This window comes from Vanellus vanellus, assembly GCF_965231255.1.
Source record: "Vanellus vanellus genome assembly, chromosome: 7".
Classification (NCBI taxonomy): Eukaryota; Metazoa; Chordata; class Aves; order Charadriiformes; family Charadriidae; genus Vanellus; species Vanellus vanellus.
The window spans coordinates 22,744,110-22,763,604 of NC_138912.1; the positions used below are offsets into that span (position 1 = coordinate 22,744,110).

Sequence of the window (19,495 nt, forward strand, 5' to 3'; positions counted from 1 at the left end):
GCTGATATTTGTGCTGATGCAAGGATCACTTCCAAGAAGTGAGTCTAAACAGACAGATCACTTGCACCTGAGCCAGCATACCTAATCTCCCGTCCTGACATAAGAGGGAGTTGCCAAGATTGGCAGTAGTGTTGAAGGTCTAGTTTCGAAGAGATCATGGCTACAGCAGTATATTAACAGAGCTTTAAAACTATGCTTAAGGCATCATTTGGTCTGGATCTAAGCATGCCCAAAGACCATTCCTATACAATTTCTCACATATAAGGTTTTTTTGAGTACTGGTCATCTGGGAAAGAAAAAAAAAAAAAAGAAAAAACCCATCCTCCATCCCGTTCAGCCGCAGATACGGCCTCATACACGTGAGAGGTTTTGTTCATATACAGGGATTTTGCCAGCATCACTGTGCAAGTTAAGAGTGACTTTTTGAACTCACTTCTATGCAGCAGAGCTATGTCAGCATGTCTTTAAAATGTAACCAGGTTGGAGTTTAAAAATATATACCCCAGGCACTTTGATTTATTACAACACAGCAGTCCAGCCAAACAGTGAGCAGCAACCCAGAAAGGCCAAGATGGGATGAATTAATACAAGTGACAGAACAAAACTAGAGGACCATAGGTCACAATGAAATGCTCTTGAATTGCTAGGAAAAGTAACAGTTGATATTCACTGTGATGTCTCCAGCAAGTAAAGAGGAGACTATGGCCACACTTTAACCCTTTGGGATCTTCATGAATGCAAGAGTTACCTGAAACCAGAGATAGCCTTCTGGATGATTGTTTCTTCTAAGCTCTTGTCAAAAACATAAGAAAGTGCTGCAATGGTTGGCCCCCACGTCATGGTGAAGAGATCGTGGTCATAGCTTCCAGGAGGCACATGGAGAAATATTCCCTCATCAGTGGCACCACGATGTAGCAGGACATTCCAGATATAGTTTTCCTTCACCAGGCCTGTCTGTTCTTCTGGCATCACTATCTCATCATTTCTACAAGGGAGGAAGGCAGAAAGGTTGAATTTTTCATTCTGAGCCAAACCTAACATTTACACAGTGCCTTTCATTACATGGTCCCAAAGCTAAGGGATACCTACTCTGGCATGATTTTGCCAGCTTCCGAAACAATCTATTTTCTTAGGCTTGCCTGCTTCCCCTGCCCCTCTTTGATAGCCTGGATATAAAGTCTGGTAGCTGTCAGCAGCACCCAGCAGCAACTGTGTAAGGACAGTATTGAAGAAGCAGCTACCTGACACTGTAAGTGCAAAAAGCAACACACACTGCAGTTAAATAATGGGAAATTTTGGACAGCACACCAGCACAGCTTCATGCCCCCATCCCAGCTCTCACTCCGTTAGAGTGCTCTGTGTATTTCACTACTCCCAGATAAAAAAAAAGTACTGTTATACCACTGCAGTCAATGGTAGGCATGAGTACCTTTGTATAAGAATAATGCAAATATTCATATTATGCCAAAATCAAGTATCAGAAAGCCATTAAAGACAAAACAAGAAATCAAATGTATGATGGGTGATTCGTAACCAGGGTACTACAGCTCCTTACTCTTACTGGATTAAAGCTTTACAATAATAAAACAATTATGATTAATGCCAAGTAGGACTTGCAATCCCAGGTTAAAATATATCAAGCCTATATACTCCTTAGACTTGGGTAACATTGCACAAGAGGTGACCCTCTGCAAATGACCAGCTAACTGAACAAGAGTCTCAAGTCTACTAAGAATAGTAGATCGCAGCCAATCTGAAAAGTAGAGATCTTTCTGCAACGATCAAAAAATTACGTGTTTCAGTTGCCAAAGAAGCTAACAACAACTATAAAAAACTCTCTTGATTTATGCATAAGAAATAAGCTCCTCTCAGTTTCAGGTGCCTGCATATTTTCACAAGAGCAATCATTACTGTGATTATATAGGAAAATATGCTTGCGGTCAACAGTATTTTTTTTTTCCTAAGAACCTGTATTTGATTAATATTAACAGAAGCAAGTGAATGGGTTTACTTGAAAGTCTCAGGAAATGAAATTGTGTTCAAAAGCGAAATGCTGAGATCCTGAAGAGATCATGCACTACTCTGTAGAGATTACAGTCTGATTTCTCCCCCCCCCTAATAATAAAAAGAGAACAAACAGTTCCTCAATCTCAGCTATGACAATGGGGCAACCTATCTGAGATGGAGCAATACTGAAATGATACACCAATTCTTTTAGGCACAGAACATACTGAAAAAGCTGAAGTATCTGGTGAAGGAAGGATAAAGGGGAATAGACTGGGACAGAGGTACTAAATAACTGAAAGATATGAGGATATTCTCAGGGTACTACTCAAAACATTAAGAACACCCTCAGGGGAGAGAGGGCAATCAAAACTAGAGGTCTATTTGAAAGCAAGATCTAAGTCTTGAAGAATTTCTAGTTATTTAGTACAGGCAGCATCCCCACCTTCCCAGAGAAGGTTCTAACAGGAGGGTGATCATAATCACACTGCCCTGCTTCCAGCCCAAGCCACTGCCTGCCATCGCAGATTGAAACCAGCTGAGAGTCAGAGTCGCATCCTGTCTCCTCAGAGATGTAATCCTCAGCTTCAAATTGGCTGGGCCTGGATTTACTGATAGGCTAGATTTCTGAACTATTATTAAAGCTCCTCGCCCAGAGCTAGTCTGTGCACAAAAGGGCCTCAGCCACCGGGAATTCCCCTCAAATACTGGTCAGTGTACCAAGAACTTCAGGGGTGGCAGAAGAGATTGGTGCAGACAGCAGCCTCATATGAAAAGCTCAAAGGCAGAACATACGAATCTGAGACCTGGACACGTTATGTCAGGGCACCAGTGCTGTCCTGGGGATGAGATACTATCTCTAGCACTACATAAAACGTTCTAAAGAAGTCTAAAGGCTTGGTCTGGAGAACAGAGCCTTCTTAGATACAGCATTTCACACGTGCTGGTCTTGCTCAGCCATTCTTTTGCATGTTGACAGAAGTAATGTATTTTTTAACTTTAGCTTAAGCTCTGTGGATTAAAATACCATGGCAAGAATCCAAAGATACAAATCCAGTGCAATCACTGTGACAGGGTTGTTACCACAGCCCCACATGGAGCTGGAAGTTGGTCTGAGGCAAACAGGCACATGATCAGTGAGTCTCTTTACGTACTCTCCAGAGGTCTCAGACCAAACAACTCTAGTTTGCTCTCTGCATACAAGGAGATGACAGGTTGATTCTTACTTGATGGCATGGTACATGTCTTCCAATATGTCCTGTTCAAAGTCTTTGCCTCCATTCACACCTTTCAGGTTCTTCCGAAACTCCTGAAAAAAAGTTACATAATTCCTAGTATCTCCAGCTTTAACTGCTTGGCTAGGATCAGCGCTCCACTTGTTTTTCACAGGACCAGAAGATTTTCCTGTGTTCTTCAAAATGCAGACTCAAAGTTCAAAGACTAAATGCTATTATTAGTGGCAATAGTGTGCAGCAACCCTTGTCTCTGCTCCCACGGAAAGAACAGAGACGCAACATAACACATGTTTAGCTGAGGCTGGACATCAGAATGACAGGTCTGTACCACTGCACTGGCACTCACAGAACTTGAACTCTCTAGGAGCCCATAGCGGTTCAAGAATGAGAAGATTCTTATTATATCTTAGGAGAGGGTTTTTTTCACACACACACAAGCCTCTTGACGAATTTGGCAAGTTGTCTGCTAAGCTCGTATTTCTTCAGACTGCCCCTTGCCCACAGCTCCCGTCTCCAACTGTAATCAACTTCAGTGCTGCAGAACAGCTTATTGTACACGAGTGATGAATGCCAGGGGGGAAAAAAAAGTGCCATTGACATAAAACCAGGTACTACATTGCTATCAAAACCAGAGAAGACAGGTGCCTACACCAATAACACCCATAACACCCACCTCCAGAGTCATTGGGACATTTTGCTTGCGGACATTATGGTTGTGCTGGTCAGTGTTCAGCATAATAACTGCATAGGCCAGGGCAAAGCAGGCATCACTATTAGCAAACGGGGACCCATTTGATTTCTGAAAGGCAAATGTATGCACAAATTAGTCCTACAGGAACAGTGATATCAATGACCCAAGACAGCCATTTTCCTGCCCACGGTACTGAATCATCTCTGGGACAAACAAAAATCCCAGGCTCTGGCTTCAGCTTCCAAAAGGCACCCTGGAAAACTGTGCGCCACCGTCACGTCCTACAAAACAACAGCTGCTGCCTGCAGGGCACAGTGAGCTTATATAGGTAGTTTGAACTGACATGTGCATCATGGCAAGCAGAGGCACAAGAAAGACCGCAGTTTGGATCTTTCTGCCCACCAAGTACATACCCTCCAATGTTCTGTGAAGGCTTCCAACAGTCTCTGGATTACAGGTGCCTCTCCCGGTAATCTAAAGGCCTCTAGATAAAGTCGTAAAGCTTCATCCAGCCTTAAACCTTGGAAGCTGAAAGTCCTGCAAGAAGAATGAAATGCAATGAGAAACTGAAACAGGATGGGAAAGGTAGGATAAACTTACTGACTAGAATCTTTCTTTCAGCATCAGAATACCAGATTTCACAGAGAACAGACAGTAAAGATGGGTGGGCAAGCAAAGAGGAAATACACCACAAACAGGCAAAAAACAAGAGAGTCAACAATCCTACAGGTGATTATGTATGTAATAATCTCTAAAGTCTTCACAGAGACTGGCCCTACTGAGGGGCCAGTATCATACTCGATACCCCCCTACTGAGGGGCCAGTATCAATACTCGAGTATCATACTATTATATGTATCTAAGGTGTTACCATATGCAAGAGATGTCTTCTAAAGTCTTCACAGAGACTGGCCCTACTGAGGGGCCAGTATCATACTTGATACCCCCCTACTGAGGGGCCAGTATCGATACTCGAGTATCATACTATTATATGTATCTAAGGTGTTACCATATGCAAGAGATGCATAGAATTAACACATGGTGATACACAACCAAGCAATACAAATCCAGTGCCTCCAGGAACTACTATTCTACTGGGTTTTTTTTTTGATCACTGAACTCTTAACTTTCACCCCTTTCTGATTAAAGAGATACAGAAAGATACTCACCCAACAAAGCTTTCCAGCAAGTCTATGTTCTTACGGTCACTCACAAATTCCCCAATCATCTTCTTGTCCAGGCGAGGATTTTCCCGTAGCCACCTGGCCACCTCATTGTTGTCGATGGGGGTGGCAAGAAGGTTCTTCTCCTGCAGAAACTGTATCCCTTTCTTTGGCTTTTGGTTGAACTGCTCTGTGCCGGTTATCAGGAGCTGAAGGAGACATTTGGATAATTACAAGCTTGAAGTGCACTTCTTTCTTTAGATCGTTCTTGGCATTTGAACCAAAAGCAAAGTAGAAAATAAATCAACCTCAGCACGATCAAGTTTATTGTACTGTGTAATCCAGCAAGAAGGTTAACCAAGGCCAGAAAACCTCCATTCATCACAAAGATTCACTATCAAATAATACTGGACAGAGCAAGCATGAGCTGCTGTCTTTGAAAAGCTTTGACATTTCACCAAGTAATTAGCTCTGCTACCTCAAATGCCTCACCTGATCTAGTATGTAAACTGAGCAGAGGAAAGTCTCTGACGAACCCCAGATACGTGACAAGATCAACTCTGCCCAGTTACAACAGCAGCACGGTTCCATGCCCTCTTCTGTCCACTTTGGCTCCAGGCTCTTGTACTCTACCTCACTGCCAGGAGACATGCAGCAAGAATCCTTGGCACTTATTCAGCAGGTGCAAGGAAGAAGTGCTGCAAAAGCTTGAACTAAGAACCAGAAAACATTCTGCTAGTGAGACACAGTCCCAGGAACATCTGGTATTCCAGCGTGAGAAGGCTATCTGTAGGCTGGGAAGAGCAAGTGCATTTTTGGTTTTGAAGGGAAGTCAACTACTCTGTCCTGCTTGATTCTTATTTTAGGAAACTAGACTGCACCACAGTCAGTGTCATAAAACATCTGGCTAAGAAAGGGTTAACTGAATGTTCTTGGTGGTGTTCAGAAAAACCAAAAGCACAAACAACTGTATGAACTTTACTAAAGCACCAGAATAAATGTCAGTTCCCTGTTAGCTCCTATCACGATCAAACTGCTAGCGATGACCTAGTGAACTAAATTCGTGACCATCATGATTACTAGCTCCCCTGGGTTTCTCAGTACCTCAGAAGCCACCAGCCCTCTGTTCTCTGCTTCCCCCGCCTGTGTAACATCTTCAAATCGCAATGAAACACAGAGCCTGAAAAAGCATGGAGTGCAAAAGGACCCAGTGAGGGCATAACAAAATAATAACCATGTGCTGCCCTGGTATAGCAGGCCTGAAGGGACTGTATGACGCTAGCAGCATTTCTGTTCAGCTGTAAATCCCGTAACCCAAGCCCTAGGGTATTCTGTGGACTGGTTTTCCTTCTTAAGACCGCCTGAAAGGAGACCAGACTGCTGGCAGTTTGTACTGCACTTATAATCACGTCAGCCCTACACTTCTGAGCTTCTGGTCATTGCCTTTGGAAACATCAAAGAAAACTTTCCATTTGATGCATAATTTGTTTTCTGCTTTTATTTAGCTTTTTTCCTCCTTCCAGCTGCGGTAATGTTTAGTACTTCAGAGGTTACAGGAAGCAGAACATGCTGGTGCCATGTCAGCGTCAACATAGCTTAAGCTGAACATTTTGTGTGCGCTGTTTACATGCTCAGGATGAAATCATTAACAGATTTAGGATCAGGAAAGGATTCTCCCTGGGCAAACTAATAGTTTTACGAACATCTTTCTGCCCTCTGCTGTAGTGTAAGGCACTGCCCTTTTTCTACGATCACCTGAAACTTTCTTTAAGGAACTCTCAAGTACTGGCAATGCTATTGATTTCTTCTAACCTCATTTTCCAGCACAGTAAAGCTGGAGTATTAATAGAGGTTTTCAGTTAGAACAGTGGAAGCACTATGTGAGCTCCCTTCTCAACAATGGACTTTCACACAAAGTCCATCAGCAAAGCTGCCATGAAAGCTATATTCAAGGCAAAGCAAAGGGTTACAAATGAAACTAACTAAATCAATATTAATTTGTTAAAAATTAGCTAATGCCAAAACTTGGTGGTTGCTTTGATGACTGTGCTGACAATCACTTGCCCGTACTGTCCTTGCGGCTTGGGAAGCCAGTTAGCATTATCCCACTGCAGCACTGTGTTGTAGGAAAAGAACCAAGTTCTTAAGTACTGCAGCAGACTTCCTACAGAGAAACCAGTGCCTTAAATCATATTCAGATCCACAGACTGCCAAAGCAGATCACAAGGCACAGATTAGTATCGCAGTAGGAAGAGATCTGTTGTACTTAACTCAGTATTTTTGTTTAAGTAAGTTTAAACAAATATGACCACCACTCTCTTACAATAATGTAAAATAAAACCACCTATGCTGGAGAGAGACATCAGAAACCTTTTAGTCAGGTAAAAATCAAAAATCTTTCTCTTTACCACCTATGAATTCTTCAAAGACATTAATTTCTTTTTTCCACTATATCATCTGGCTTCTTACCCCACAACTACTATGGGCACTCATGTTTCATCCAGAATAGGTGTCATTCTCATATTGAAATTTAGTAATCTCTCACTTCCTAAATAACCTACCTACCTCATGTATACATTGTGCAAAGAGAACAAAATCCGTACAAAGAATACCTGTGAATTAAAAAAAAAAAAAACAAAAACAAACCCAACCAAAAAAAAGCAGCCTCACATAACCCATAGGGACTTTAGATATTATATTCATCCGCTGTATCTGGATGTGAAGAGGCAGGCCAGTATTTGATGCTCAATACGAGACAGCAGGTAAATACAAAACCATCAGCATAGAGCACTTTTGTCAACACTAGATCTAGACTGGAACCACTGAGGGAATGGAAAAGCTGTACAAAGTTTAGACTATAACTTGGATTCATGAGCTTCAAAGAAACAGACATCTAGACAAAGAATGGCTTTGCCACAAGCAAGATAATCTTGTCTGTCATCTTTATGACAAAGCAAACATGGGAATAAACAAATCAGGATAGCAGGCTAGACTATTAATTTCTACTACGGGCCTCTTGGTACACTCCCCATTTACAGGTTTGATAAGAGTAGGGAACCTGCCCTTTTCAATGACACTACCTGATTATCTCCATATAATGCAAACTAGATCCAGCAACTTTCCCACCCAGAAATCAGATGGACCTAGTTTACAAATAGTGCCACAAAGTTTCCTCAACACCTCTTGCAACTCTTAGCGCAACTAAACCAGAACAGATAATAATCACAGCACTCTGCAGTATAGCAGGATTTTCAGTAACCATTTAATTCTTACCAGCAGAGACCAGAACTCAAAATTTCTGAGATATCACCAGTCATGCAAAGCCCACATGTGATAGGAAACAAGGGGAACACTCAAAGATCTATTTGTAGTATATTCCAAATCATACCTTCTTTTTGTTCTTAATCTGCATAAGTTCTTGAGGGCTTGGAAGGATACAAGAAAATCGAGTAGGCTTCCTGGGGATACTCTTCTCAGCTAGAAGAACAAAGCAGCGTTACAGTCAAACCTACCCCCAGAGTAGCACTCAGCCCACTACAGTGTCTCATCATAACTTTCAGTCATGGAGTCTTGCTGCAATGTGCTGCCCTGCAAATGGCAGTCACACTCCTACTATTCAATTACTATGCTACTCCCACCCACATTTGGTTCAACATAATTGCATAGTAGCTTCTTTCCTGGACAATTTCACACATCCACAAGACTTCATTTTCTGGCTATTTTGACTACCTACATTACCGATCCCCTGGAGAACCCTTGACTACCTTAAAATACTAAGCATTGGTATGAATTTCACACACTTTTGTCCCAAAGTGACCCACCAGATCTAACCCCCTCCCAGAAGAAACGCGACAGTTAGCAGTTATATATAGCACACATACAATAAACAAATATTCACCACATACCTCCTTTCAATTTTGAACACACAATAGCTACAGTGGTCTGTAGTATAGAAGGAACAGTCAGCAAACGTCAGGACTGCTCAGCATATACACACACAGAGTGTCAGGGTACTGCAGAGACTATTACCTGCCTCACTTCCTCCTTCCAGTTCCATGCAGCCTTCCTTCATCTGGTCAGCCATAAGGCACCCGCTGGTGGGAGGACATGCCCCAGCTGTTTCTGAGACTGCAGTGGAAGATTTTCCCTCACTGAGTACTCTCTCATTATCTGTAGAAGTTGAAAAAAAAAAAAAGAATAATCCCACACATAAACAAAACCATAAGCCAAGGAAAAAGCTAGCAGCAGAGCAATAATGAACTGATCACTCTAAACTGAACATGTGCTTATTCAAAGGAGTTCCCCCCAGTAACTGTGATTCCTCAGTATCATCTTTATTTTGTCTACGTGAATTCCATGGCATACCCTCCTTCTGTTGTGACTGCCAGTCTTGACATGGCCTTTATATAAAGCTTCAGATGAGGGGCATATTTTAATATCTGTAAATTTTACAAATAGCATGGTTATTAACATCAGTGTGTAGTTATAAAACATGCAAGAGGAAGACTGAAAACATGTATTTAAGGAGTCTACTATATCAGCTACCAAAATGAGATCTGCAAGTTTAGCACAAGACTAAGCTTAATATCGAAATATCAAAGAAAGGGGTCTTACTATTGCTTGTTTCTTTGGTGCTGTTCATGGTTTCTGGGCTGGATTTGACAGCTTCCTTCTCTTGTTGATGTATGCTACTCAGCACTTTGGCCTGGCAATGTGCCTCAGTGCTATCTATCACTGTCAGCAATGCTTCCAGAGACAGCAGATGAACAGTATACAGCTGTCCAGAAACTGGGAAGGCATTCTGGGAAATAAAATGTAAGTATTAGTTAATTTTCATGCCTCTCTCACCATAATGGGGGAAGGAAGTTTCCCTCACAGCTTGGGGAAGCGTAAAGCATACAACGGAACACCCTAAACTTTTCACACAAAGCTTTCTAGCACATACTTAATGGTTTACCTGCTCTGACGTTATTAAAGCATCATGGCTATTCTTTTCTCTTCTGCTTCCAAAAGATAAATGACTATCTTCATCTCTACAGACTACTCACCCCAAATCTTTCAACCACTCCTATTCTCAAGCTCTGCATCTGGGCTTACCCTCGTTCAGAGTTACTGGCTTCCCCTTGGGCACCCCTCTGCCCCCTCCCTCCCTCCTGCTCGCTGGGGCCAGCAGCCCCCAGCCCGCGGTTCAGCACCTTGGAGAGCAGCTTGGTGAGCTCCTCGAAGAGGTTGGCGCAGTAGTAGTCACAGTCGTAGTTAATGTAGAGCTCCGTCACGAAACTTGGAATCCTCCACAGCTGGACAATGGCCTCCAAAGCCATCTCCTTCATTTCATAGGGCATCTTTGGGTTTTCCACAGTGATTATTTCCATCAGCTTCTTGATGTACATCTGGCAGAAACACAGGGCAGCTCAGTTTAAGGAAAGAAAAAAGAAAGCAGGACAGTGAATAGCTTTGAGGACTACAGAAATAGATTTAAGCTTCATCTTCCCACTCAGCATTCCATCTTTAATGATGGCTCATTCTGAAGCAGGCTGTAAGAAGGTTTCAAATAGTTCTACCATTCAGTGCACCTGGATTTACTGTTCTAAAAAAAACAGTATGAAGGCGGATAGCGTAGTACACCAGTCTCAAAGACATTTTATTATCCAACAAGAAAAGGCCTACACAGCCTACCCATAACCCACAGAGTCACTTATACAAAGGTAAACTGATATTTAGACTATATGTTACTGCCTAGCTCTACGCATTTAACTGAAGCCCATTAAACTATTACTAGGCACCCAGTGATACTCAAAAACTCACCTCCAGCTGGAATTTCAGATGCTCTCTCATGCTCTCAAAGAGAAGAAAGCACACCCTGAGGGAGGTTGCATACAGATTGAGCCGTTCAACACTCAGTAGCTGAACAGGAAACAAAAAAAACCTTTAAGAATTACAAACGCTAGTCATTATGTGCAGTAGCAGTACTGTGGCACTGCAGGTAACACCTGCAACATCCTTGAGAACCACACATTGGCAATGGCATTTCAAAAAGCAATTCCTTATTCAACCTCAAAGTTTCACTTTTTGCTCGGATGAATATACTTAATTCCCTTCTGCTTGTGGTAACAATTCCTACAACAGATTTGTTCTTTTGCCAAGTCCACAGATCCTGCTACTGGAGAAGGAACATGGGAGAAGACCTCCTTCTGAGATGGCCCTTTTGGAATTAATAGCTTGGTACTCCAAAGGTTCTGCCTACTACTAAGCTGGTAACTTGCATCTACAAGTATGTCAAAACCAATTTTGTCAAAACACAGTGTTATCCCACAGTAACAGCTCATTCAAATGACCTTGATTCTTCTCGGCCCTGGTCTCAAGAAAACAGCACATGACAACCTCTCTCGCTTTGCAACAGCACTGTTTCACTGGTGCAATTCAGAAGCTCTCTGATTCATTGCAATGGGAGTTATTTGAAGACTGAGACCTGCCAAACCTCAGAATACTAAATTCCAATAGACTCTTTGATGCAAATCAGTATCTGACTCCCCAGTGCCCCATGTCATGCTAGTATAAGCCAGACTCACTTGAAATAGGTGCCGGCACAACTCCTCCTTCACAAGTCCCAAGAGGGACTGGCAGTTTGCAATGGGTGCTGACTCCAGGGCAACAGTTAGCAGCTGCAGCCCCATGTGGATCATCACCTCAGAGTTGTGGCGGTCATGAGGGTTGGTGAGTGAGATAAGAAAGCGTAACAGTTCTCTAATACATGGTAGCCCATATGGGACCAGTGCTGCTCCTAAAAGAAAAAGAGATTAGCACTCGTTACTTCACTTTTGCTTTTTGCAGGTGCCTAACAAGTGTTACAAATGAAATTGTTACAGACCCGCTGAGGAACAGGAGCTTACAGCCACCTTAGCAGAAAAGTGAAACAGAACAGTGGAAAGGAGAAAGGACTTTAGCAACACTGCCCACCTCTCACCTTCTTTTTGGGAAGATTGAGTAAAACGTACTCCTCGGGGATTTACATAGTCCATGTCATGAACTGAGGCAGAGTCAGAATGTTCTGCTACAGATGTGCATTCCTCTAAGACCTCAGGGATAGACTCGACAGAAGCTGACTGGATCTTCTCCTCCCTCAGACTTTCATTCTTCATTGATATCAGTCATTTGAGAACGAAAGAAGCAAAACAAACATTAACAAGCACTAGACAAGCTAAAATAAAGGCTTATTTGTTCATGGTTCATTCAGAACTGTTAAAACTACAGAGGTCACTAATGGAAGACGAGCAGGAAAACAAAACTTAAGAGAAAAGAGCACCTCTAGATAATCTGAAAGCCTCTCTGCCCTTTCACTTCTACCTAGTTGTTATCTATTTTACATAACTCTAGGTTGTCAGACTAAGGACTTTACTTTGAAGATACTCCTATAGCCTATCAGTTCTTACTGCCCTGAGGTTAGGATTTACCTCATTTTTTGGTTTTAAGTGCTACATAATTTCAGCACACTATTTCTATCTATGCCCTCTTAGCATTTTTACCATTCAAAATATCTGCAGCTCTGAAAGGTTCCCTGCAGGTCTAATCCATCCTCTCAACAGTATTACTATTGCAGGGGAAGTGGAGACAACACAAAGGAAAACTTACTGACAAAGGCCTTGGGTTCAGGTTTGTTATATTTCACAGCAACAGCAATGCACATACACAAACACCAACAGCTGAATTTCTACAAACTCAAGTAAAATTGTTCACTAAAAATAACAACATGAATTCTGCAGATTTCCTCTGTGTTTCCCTCTAACAGCTTCTCCTTTAATTAAAGTTAATGGCATTGGCAGGAGTACAACTAGCTACCAGGTGCATTGTTGGGCTGCAGTTATCATTTCTCTGCCAATGGGGATGGTCTCAAGAGAAAACAAAGAATCAATGTTTGTGAATTTACAAATCACTATATTAAGAATGTTTTATTCTGACCCTAAGCTGAAATAGACTATATACCCTATGACCAAAAAGAGAGACAGAGAGTAAGTGTGCTAAACCCACAACTGATTATGCTGGGAGTTGGAACTTTTCTTTATAATTTATATCCATGTACCTGGAGTTCAGGCTGATTTTGATTTTCAGTGACTTTGGCCTCATTTGAAGGCATTCCCACATTAAGTCCCAAAGAAGCGACTTGGTCTAAGTCTGTCAGATCTTCCTTGGAGGTAGTCTGTGAGGACAACTCCAAACCACTGTCTGTTGCAGGGCTGACCGCAGATGAAACATTTTCTGAGCTCCCAGAGGAGCTGGGAGGAGCATCTATGAAAGTAACTCCGCTTGCTGATGAGAAACAGAAGCAAAGAGATCAGTATATTCTGTACTTGGATCACTACAAATGATCTCAGATGGTTATGCATTAATATAGAGAACATAGATAATCTAAGCTCTCTTTTCTTAGGTATTAACAAATTAAATAGATGAACAGGTGGGATACTAGCAGTTCATCAAATTAAAACACAATAGTTGGAATCTAACAAACTCAGCAAATAAGGTAATTCACATAGTTAGATAAAGGGTGCAGAGGTTTTCTATAACTAAGGAGGAATCTGAAAATAGTCCAGATGGTCTACTTTATTCTTTGATATGATGGCACAACCACTTTAAAGACTTGCATCAAGAATTAGTCATTCCTTCAAAGTGAGAATTTTAACTTGATTGGAAGGCAAGACCTGTTTCTTTAATTCTCCCTAAACAAATGGAATTGCAATAGAATTCAAATGGTCCTGAAATGGAGCAGTGAAGGATTTTTACTATTTCTAAATATGAGGCAATGCTCCAAGAATCTAAGTTATCCTTCAGAAGAAACCCACATATTTGCAGCTCTCATGGTTCTGAGGAGAATTTAAAAAACGTAAAACAAATATTTAAAAAAGAGAATATATACTGCAGGGCACAGTAATAAACGTACAAACAAGACTTACGTTATGAATTTACATGTGAAATGTGTACAGTTTTGCACAGTGGTGTTTTATTGCCGACTTGATTTTTGGAAATGTCTTAAATAAGTAGCAGGACATTACTTGATTTTTAAGAAATGTAACAGAATACACAATCAATTTTGCAGTATTTTCTTCTTCACCTGCTAAGCCAGGATTCTGGCCTAAAAAGCACCATTAATACATTACCTAGCACTACAAGGTCAGAGTTAATGACACACTTCGTAACACAATTCAACTTTCCCTCTAAAATGTTACAGGAGTTATAATGCTGTTTAACAGAATTTAGTACCTATTTGTAAACTTAAATATAATGATGATTTATGTAGAGATAAGTTCTCATCTGGATGGATGTTCTGAGTTACATGCAATTTGATCATATTTATTACTTCCTTAGTTTTTTCCAATCATGCTGTCGGGTAGAAACACACTTGGGATCGTTCACACTACACCGAATAGTTCCCTGTGACAGAATAAGTGTCAGAACCAGGTATTTTACACAGCTATTGTTTCTACTTTCCTGCCTGCTTCCTTTCACTGTTAATGTTTATGTCTGAGCCGTCAAAATGTAGAGCGCACATGAGACAGAGTACTTAGCAGCCAGGAGGACTCATTTATCCAGAGGAAAGGTTAAAAACAGTTATAACTATTTAGTCTACTCCTATAAAACAAGAGGATATGAAAGCCCCCAAACACTATATTCTTGAGCTTGCAGCACTAGTCACATACTGTAACACTTCTGCAGGCTGGACATGAAAAAGGATACAGGCATAAACCCATTTGTTTCCTGCGCACAATCCCCTTTCAGGTACCTTTGCTATTCCCTCTGTTTTTTTCCTCTCCTCTTGCCAGTGTTCTTGTTCCCAATCTCTTTCATGTACCTGCTGCACCCTCCAGCTTCTCCACACCACATCACTGCCCATAACTTCAGCCACCTCTCCAGGTCCCCATTCCCTTTTGCACAAACTACCCCTGTAGGGCACACTGAAGGCAGAGGAACGCTCTCAAGTTAGCCATCGGACCGTGCTTTCCTCCATTAATATGTATTCCATCTCCTTCAAACTCTTTCTCCTGGACCTGAAAAGCTATGATATGTTTACTATAGTCACTGAGAACTAGTATAAAAAAAAAAAAATCTAATGCAAAACAACATGTTAAGAGAAACGAAATAAAGACAGATTCCAAAAAAAAGCTCTAGAACTTTGAGCTGTCTGGTTTCTGGAAACAGATTTCAACTTGCCTGTGGTGTTACCAGCATTGGCTGCTGGTTGTTCTGTCCCAGGAGAGACCTTAGTTACGTGGCGAGGAGGCCTTGGTGATCTCTTCTGCTTTTTCCATTTTGATGACTCGCTCATTCCTCCGGCTCTCATTTTCAACTGAAAACCAATCATCATTAAAAGTATTGGTATAGCAAAACCACATAGCACAATGGATTACACAAGCCAACCCACAAAGGCTGTCTCAAAACCCTCAAAGTCAGGCAACAGCACTTAAATATATCACACAAATTAATGAGCACCTCAAAATCATGCAAACCAGCCCCTGACTCCCCACTACCCATATATCAGCCAACACTCCATGCCTGAATCAAGGGACAATTTACTGCAGTTACTTTGCTATAATATACATTTAACAGTTCAATTATCACAGCGCTTCCTCTTCCCTATCAATACTTCCTAGCTTTGCACTAGGATAAAGAATTCTCTTAGATCTACAGGCACATCTTGCATCTCTTCACTTTTGCCAAAGTTTCCAGACTTCTAAAGGGCATCAATTAAAGTATATAAGCAAGTACTAGTTAGACTTGGCACTCAATTAAAATTTCACCATCTATACACGAAGGCTGAGAATGAAGCCTGAGCACCCAGTTCCATACTGCAGTCTGCAGCTCTGTCACTTATCTCTTGCCTCAATTCACTCTTCATCTTCATAGCAATGCCATGTTCACTTTCCTCCAGGTTTCTTTCACTCTTAACAAGTGTTTCTCTAACACTTCACTCACTCCTGGTGCACAACACATTGCAAATACCACCTTAGTGGTTTAGAAACAAAACATGCTCTGCTTTCACCTGCCTTCTGTCATTACTCCTCTTCTGATCTGAATCTAACCTAACCCTTGACATCCTACTTGACCAGGATCCTACTTCTATTTCTTATACAGATCTTTGATTGGGCCAACAGGAACCACAGCCAGAGCAATGCAGACTGTGGTACTTGCTGCAGGGTGCTGTTATTGCAGGCACGCAGAGATGCCCCGGAACTTCCTAAAAACAATACGGTATTTAGTCCACATGGACAATGGCAACAGCAGGCCTGAAAACAGCTTCCTTCTAAAGTAAGTTCCTCTAAGTGCAGGATTGCACTTACTCTTCGGTTTGGTACCTGCAGTCAGGTTTTCTGATGCTGTCAGATCTCTTCAATTTGGGGTGAAAATTTAACCAGTGAACAGGTACACAGTGAATGTAGTGGAAACCATTCAGCAAGTCTCAGTACTAGTTCCTCCTTGGTATTCTTCTTTGTAACTTCATCACAGTTAAGTTCTACTTTAGGCTATAATATTCCTTATTTCCTATATTTCTACCATCAGATTTAAATTCTCTAGAAGACAGCTATATTCTTTAGTCTCTTCCTTTTTCTGCAACTTGCCTCCTTCCAGCTACTACTCTTCTTAAATGCCAATAAACCTTCTAAGTTCTGCTACTGCTTCTTCCATCTCTTTCCCTTTTCCAGCTAGAATTCTAACTCGCTGTACACAGGCTGTAATTTTTCCTCATTTAAACAAAGCTTGTGAAAATGTTATGTCCCAGTGCAGTAAACCATTTGTGTAACTTTTCTTTGCACCACAAATTCTATTTGTTTGACAACTAATCCTCAAGTTTTAGCTATGCTACAGTTTCCTTGAGCTTGTTAATTAACAGAAGATTCAGAATTACTTTGCTTCTTGTTATTTCCTCCAAATTTTGCAGCAAGTATCTCCTTCTAAATCACAGCTTCTGACAAACACTTACGTGACAAGTACAGAGTTAAAAATAAAATTTGGTAGATTTCAAAATGTTTTAAAATGCTTATGGATCACAATTCTTTCATGTAAAAATTGTCAGCTCTCTTATCTTTCCTATTCACTAATTCATAGGGCTATATAAAATACGTGTTGTCTTTCCTTCATGCCAATTCCTAATGTTTCATCTCTCTGAGTGTCAAACATTACCAATAGTTTTATTCATTAAAGGCTTAATCTGCTAATTAGACCAGGTAGTTTTACTTTACCTACCAGCCATTCCAGAAATAGGCACGTTTATTTTTTTCCTCCCTTTTCAGTAACTTTTAAAATAACATCTGAAGACTTATGGTTCATTGTACCAAACTACTTCAAGTAGGAAGGAAACCTGGAAGCATTACGTGTTAAACCCAAGAAACCCTGATTCACATAATTTTTAATTAAGACTTTGCTTCTAGTTACTCTATCCTGTTGCAACGATTTGCCAGGTAAAAAGTTACTTGCTAATAAAAATTGGGAGAGGGGGAGGGGAGCAAGTACGGAAGTGAGTCAGCAAGATGAAGCCAAGATATTGCTATGAGCTAACCATATTGGTCCAACTCCTTTTACCCTCAGTCATACTTCTGAGAAACAGGTAACTTTGGAACCATCCTATCAGAAGATTCAAGCCGACAATTTAATTACTACTTCCGATGTCCCGTTTCACACAACACCAAACGCCATCTCGGTTCAACACGAACCCTTTCAAAAAAGCACTTTTCCTCAGATATAATATCCATTTTTGGTGATTGTCCCGTGCTTCATATCAAATCTAAGATTCCTCCTCTTGAGGTTCATAAGACATATGCCCATCTCTCATCATTTTGATGAATCTGTGCCATCTTTCAGAGACTGAGTCACAACAGCTTTCACATGGATGGGACATCATTTAGTCAGGCAAGCAAAAAGACTCAGTTGATTTTTAAAGAATTCCAAACATTTAATCAAAGTTTAAAGCATTTGGACACGAATAAAAGTTTATTTCTTTTTTTAAAATTTTTTTGAGGGGTGGGAGGGGGTGGGGGCAGGTTGAGGGGTTTTATCGACAATTTAACAGACAGGTGAGATTACCCAGTAGGTCTCTTCCATCTCACATCATCCAGTATTCCACCAACAGGTATTCTTTTATTACAATTACCTACTAGGATTACCTAGGACTATCTCCCATATCATCCCTCCCCCCCCTTTTTTTTTTCTCTTTTGCTTTCTCCTATAAATAAGAAATAGCAAACTACAATGACAATTGCATAGCTTAAAAATAAAATTGCAGAAGTGAACAGAAATACTCAATAGAAAAGTTTCACCAGTGTGAAGGGGCTATATGTTGTTTTAAGAAACTCTGAGTTTAAGAATTCTAAAACAATACATGTATCAAAGGACAGCACACATTTTTTCATTCTGTATTTTGCATTGAATTAAAAGGTAACAATGCCATGACTTCTTGCTTTTTATACTAGTATAAAAACGTAAAAAAAAAAATGTGTACAGTTTATCTTTGGCTAAAACAACTATTTCTAGTGCTTGATTTTACCTTCAATACCAAGGCAATTTCTGATTTTTTTAGAAAGCTTGGTTGCATGTTAACAGGCTGGGATTTTAAACCTAAGGTTGCTTTCTTGACTAAATACTGCAGGTAGATGGTGTTAAATAGATCATTAAAATATCCTGAATTTTAAATATCATCTAAAACTCTCCTTCCCTCTCCAGTGTTCAGTGATATTACAGTTGCATTAGTTTTCTATTTATCAGTGTCCTTCAGATTAGATTAAGCTTGTATTCCACAATAAAACCACCTGAAGTAAGTATTTAAAAAATCATTCTTTAGAAATCAGAGTAGAGAGGGAGCTCAGCGTTACTGTTTGTTCATCTTGGAATTCAGTACAGATTCCACTACATTTATCTGAGTTACCTCTGCATAAAGAAATGTGGACACAAAATTACAGAAAAAAAAAATGTACAAGACTCCAAACGCTTCCTTTGATAGATGAGGTTTTAACAATAGAACTCCAGCTAAGGTCTAGGAAGGTGAAGGAAAATGTAATACTACAAGATTATTTTTAAAGGGTCCATGAGATCTCATTTTTCTACAAGCCACCTTACCTGCACTCGTTTGTTTTTCCATAAGATACTGTAAGCCTCAAGAGAAAAGGGCAGGGGCCAATGATTAGTAACTAAAGTGATTATACTATAACATGAGCTCATTCTAGATGCAGCATGGAACTGGTCAGCACACCAAGTAGCGTTCAAGACACAAAAGCATGCAGAGAGAACGCAGTCCACGATCCAAGTCTTGGAGACACCAATGCAGTCCAGTCATCTCACTTACCTACCTGCCTGTACTGCAACAACAAATGAAGTTTATCTGGTGAAACGTATTTATGCATCTTAGGCAACTACAAACATAAT

At 40.7% G+C, this 19,495-nt stretch overlaps 1 protein-coding gene across 2 annotated transcripts in view; it reads right to left on the minus strand.

Annotated features, from left to right (window-relative positions):
* Positions 1 to 19,495, minus strand: part of GBF1 (golgi brefeldin A resistant guanine nucleotide exchange factor 1) — a 103,844-nt gene that overhangs the window by 16,087 nt on the left and 68,262 nt on the right. The window contains exons 9-22 of one of the 2 annotated variants that reach the window (XM_082486076.1): positions 15,293 to 15,428; positions 13,170 to 13,396; positions 12,057 to 12,225; positions 11,662 to 11,873; positions 10,898 to 10,996; positions 10,288 to 10,482; positions 9,707 to 9,893; positions 9,122 to 9,262; positions 8,481 to 8,569; positions 5,099 to 5,301; positions 4,344 to 4,467; positions 3,913 to 4,038; positions 3,231 to 3,313; positions 749 to 985 (exon numbers count right to left, since the gene is read on the minus strand). In XM_082486076.1, the coding sequence (XP_082342202.1) occupies positions 749 to 985; positions 3,231 to 3,313; positions 3,913 to 4,038; positions 4,344 to 4,467; positions 5,099 to 5,301; positions 8,481 to 8,569; positions 9,122 to 9,262; positions 9,707 to 9,893; positions 10,288 to 10,482; positions 10,898 to 10,996; positions 11,662 to 11,873; positions 12,057 to 12,225; positions 13,170 to 13,396; positions 15,293 to 15,428 (2,228 nt within the window). Of the gene's footprint in view, positions 1 to 748; positions 986 to 3,230; positions 3,314 to 3,912; positions 4,039 to 4,343; positions 4,468 to 5,098; positions 5,302 to 8,480; positions 8,570 to 9,121; positions 9,263 to 9,706; positions 9,894 to 10,287; positions 10,483 to 10,897; positions 10,997 to 11,661; positions 11,874 to 12,056; positions 12,226 to 13,169; positions 13,397 to 15,292; positions 16,035 to 19,495 lie in introns of those variants that run through there. The other variant, XM_082486075.1, reaches the window with a different exon arrangement.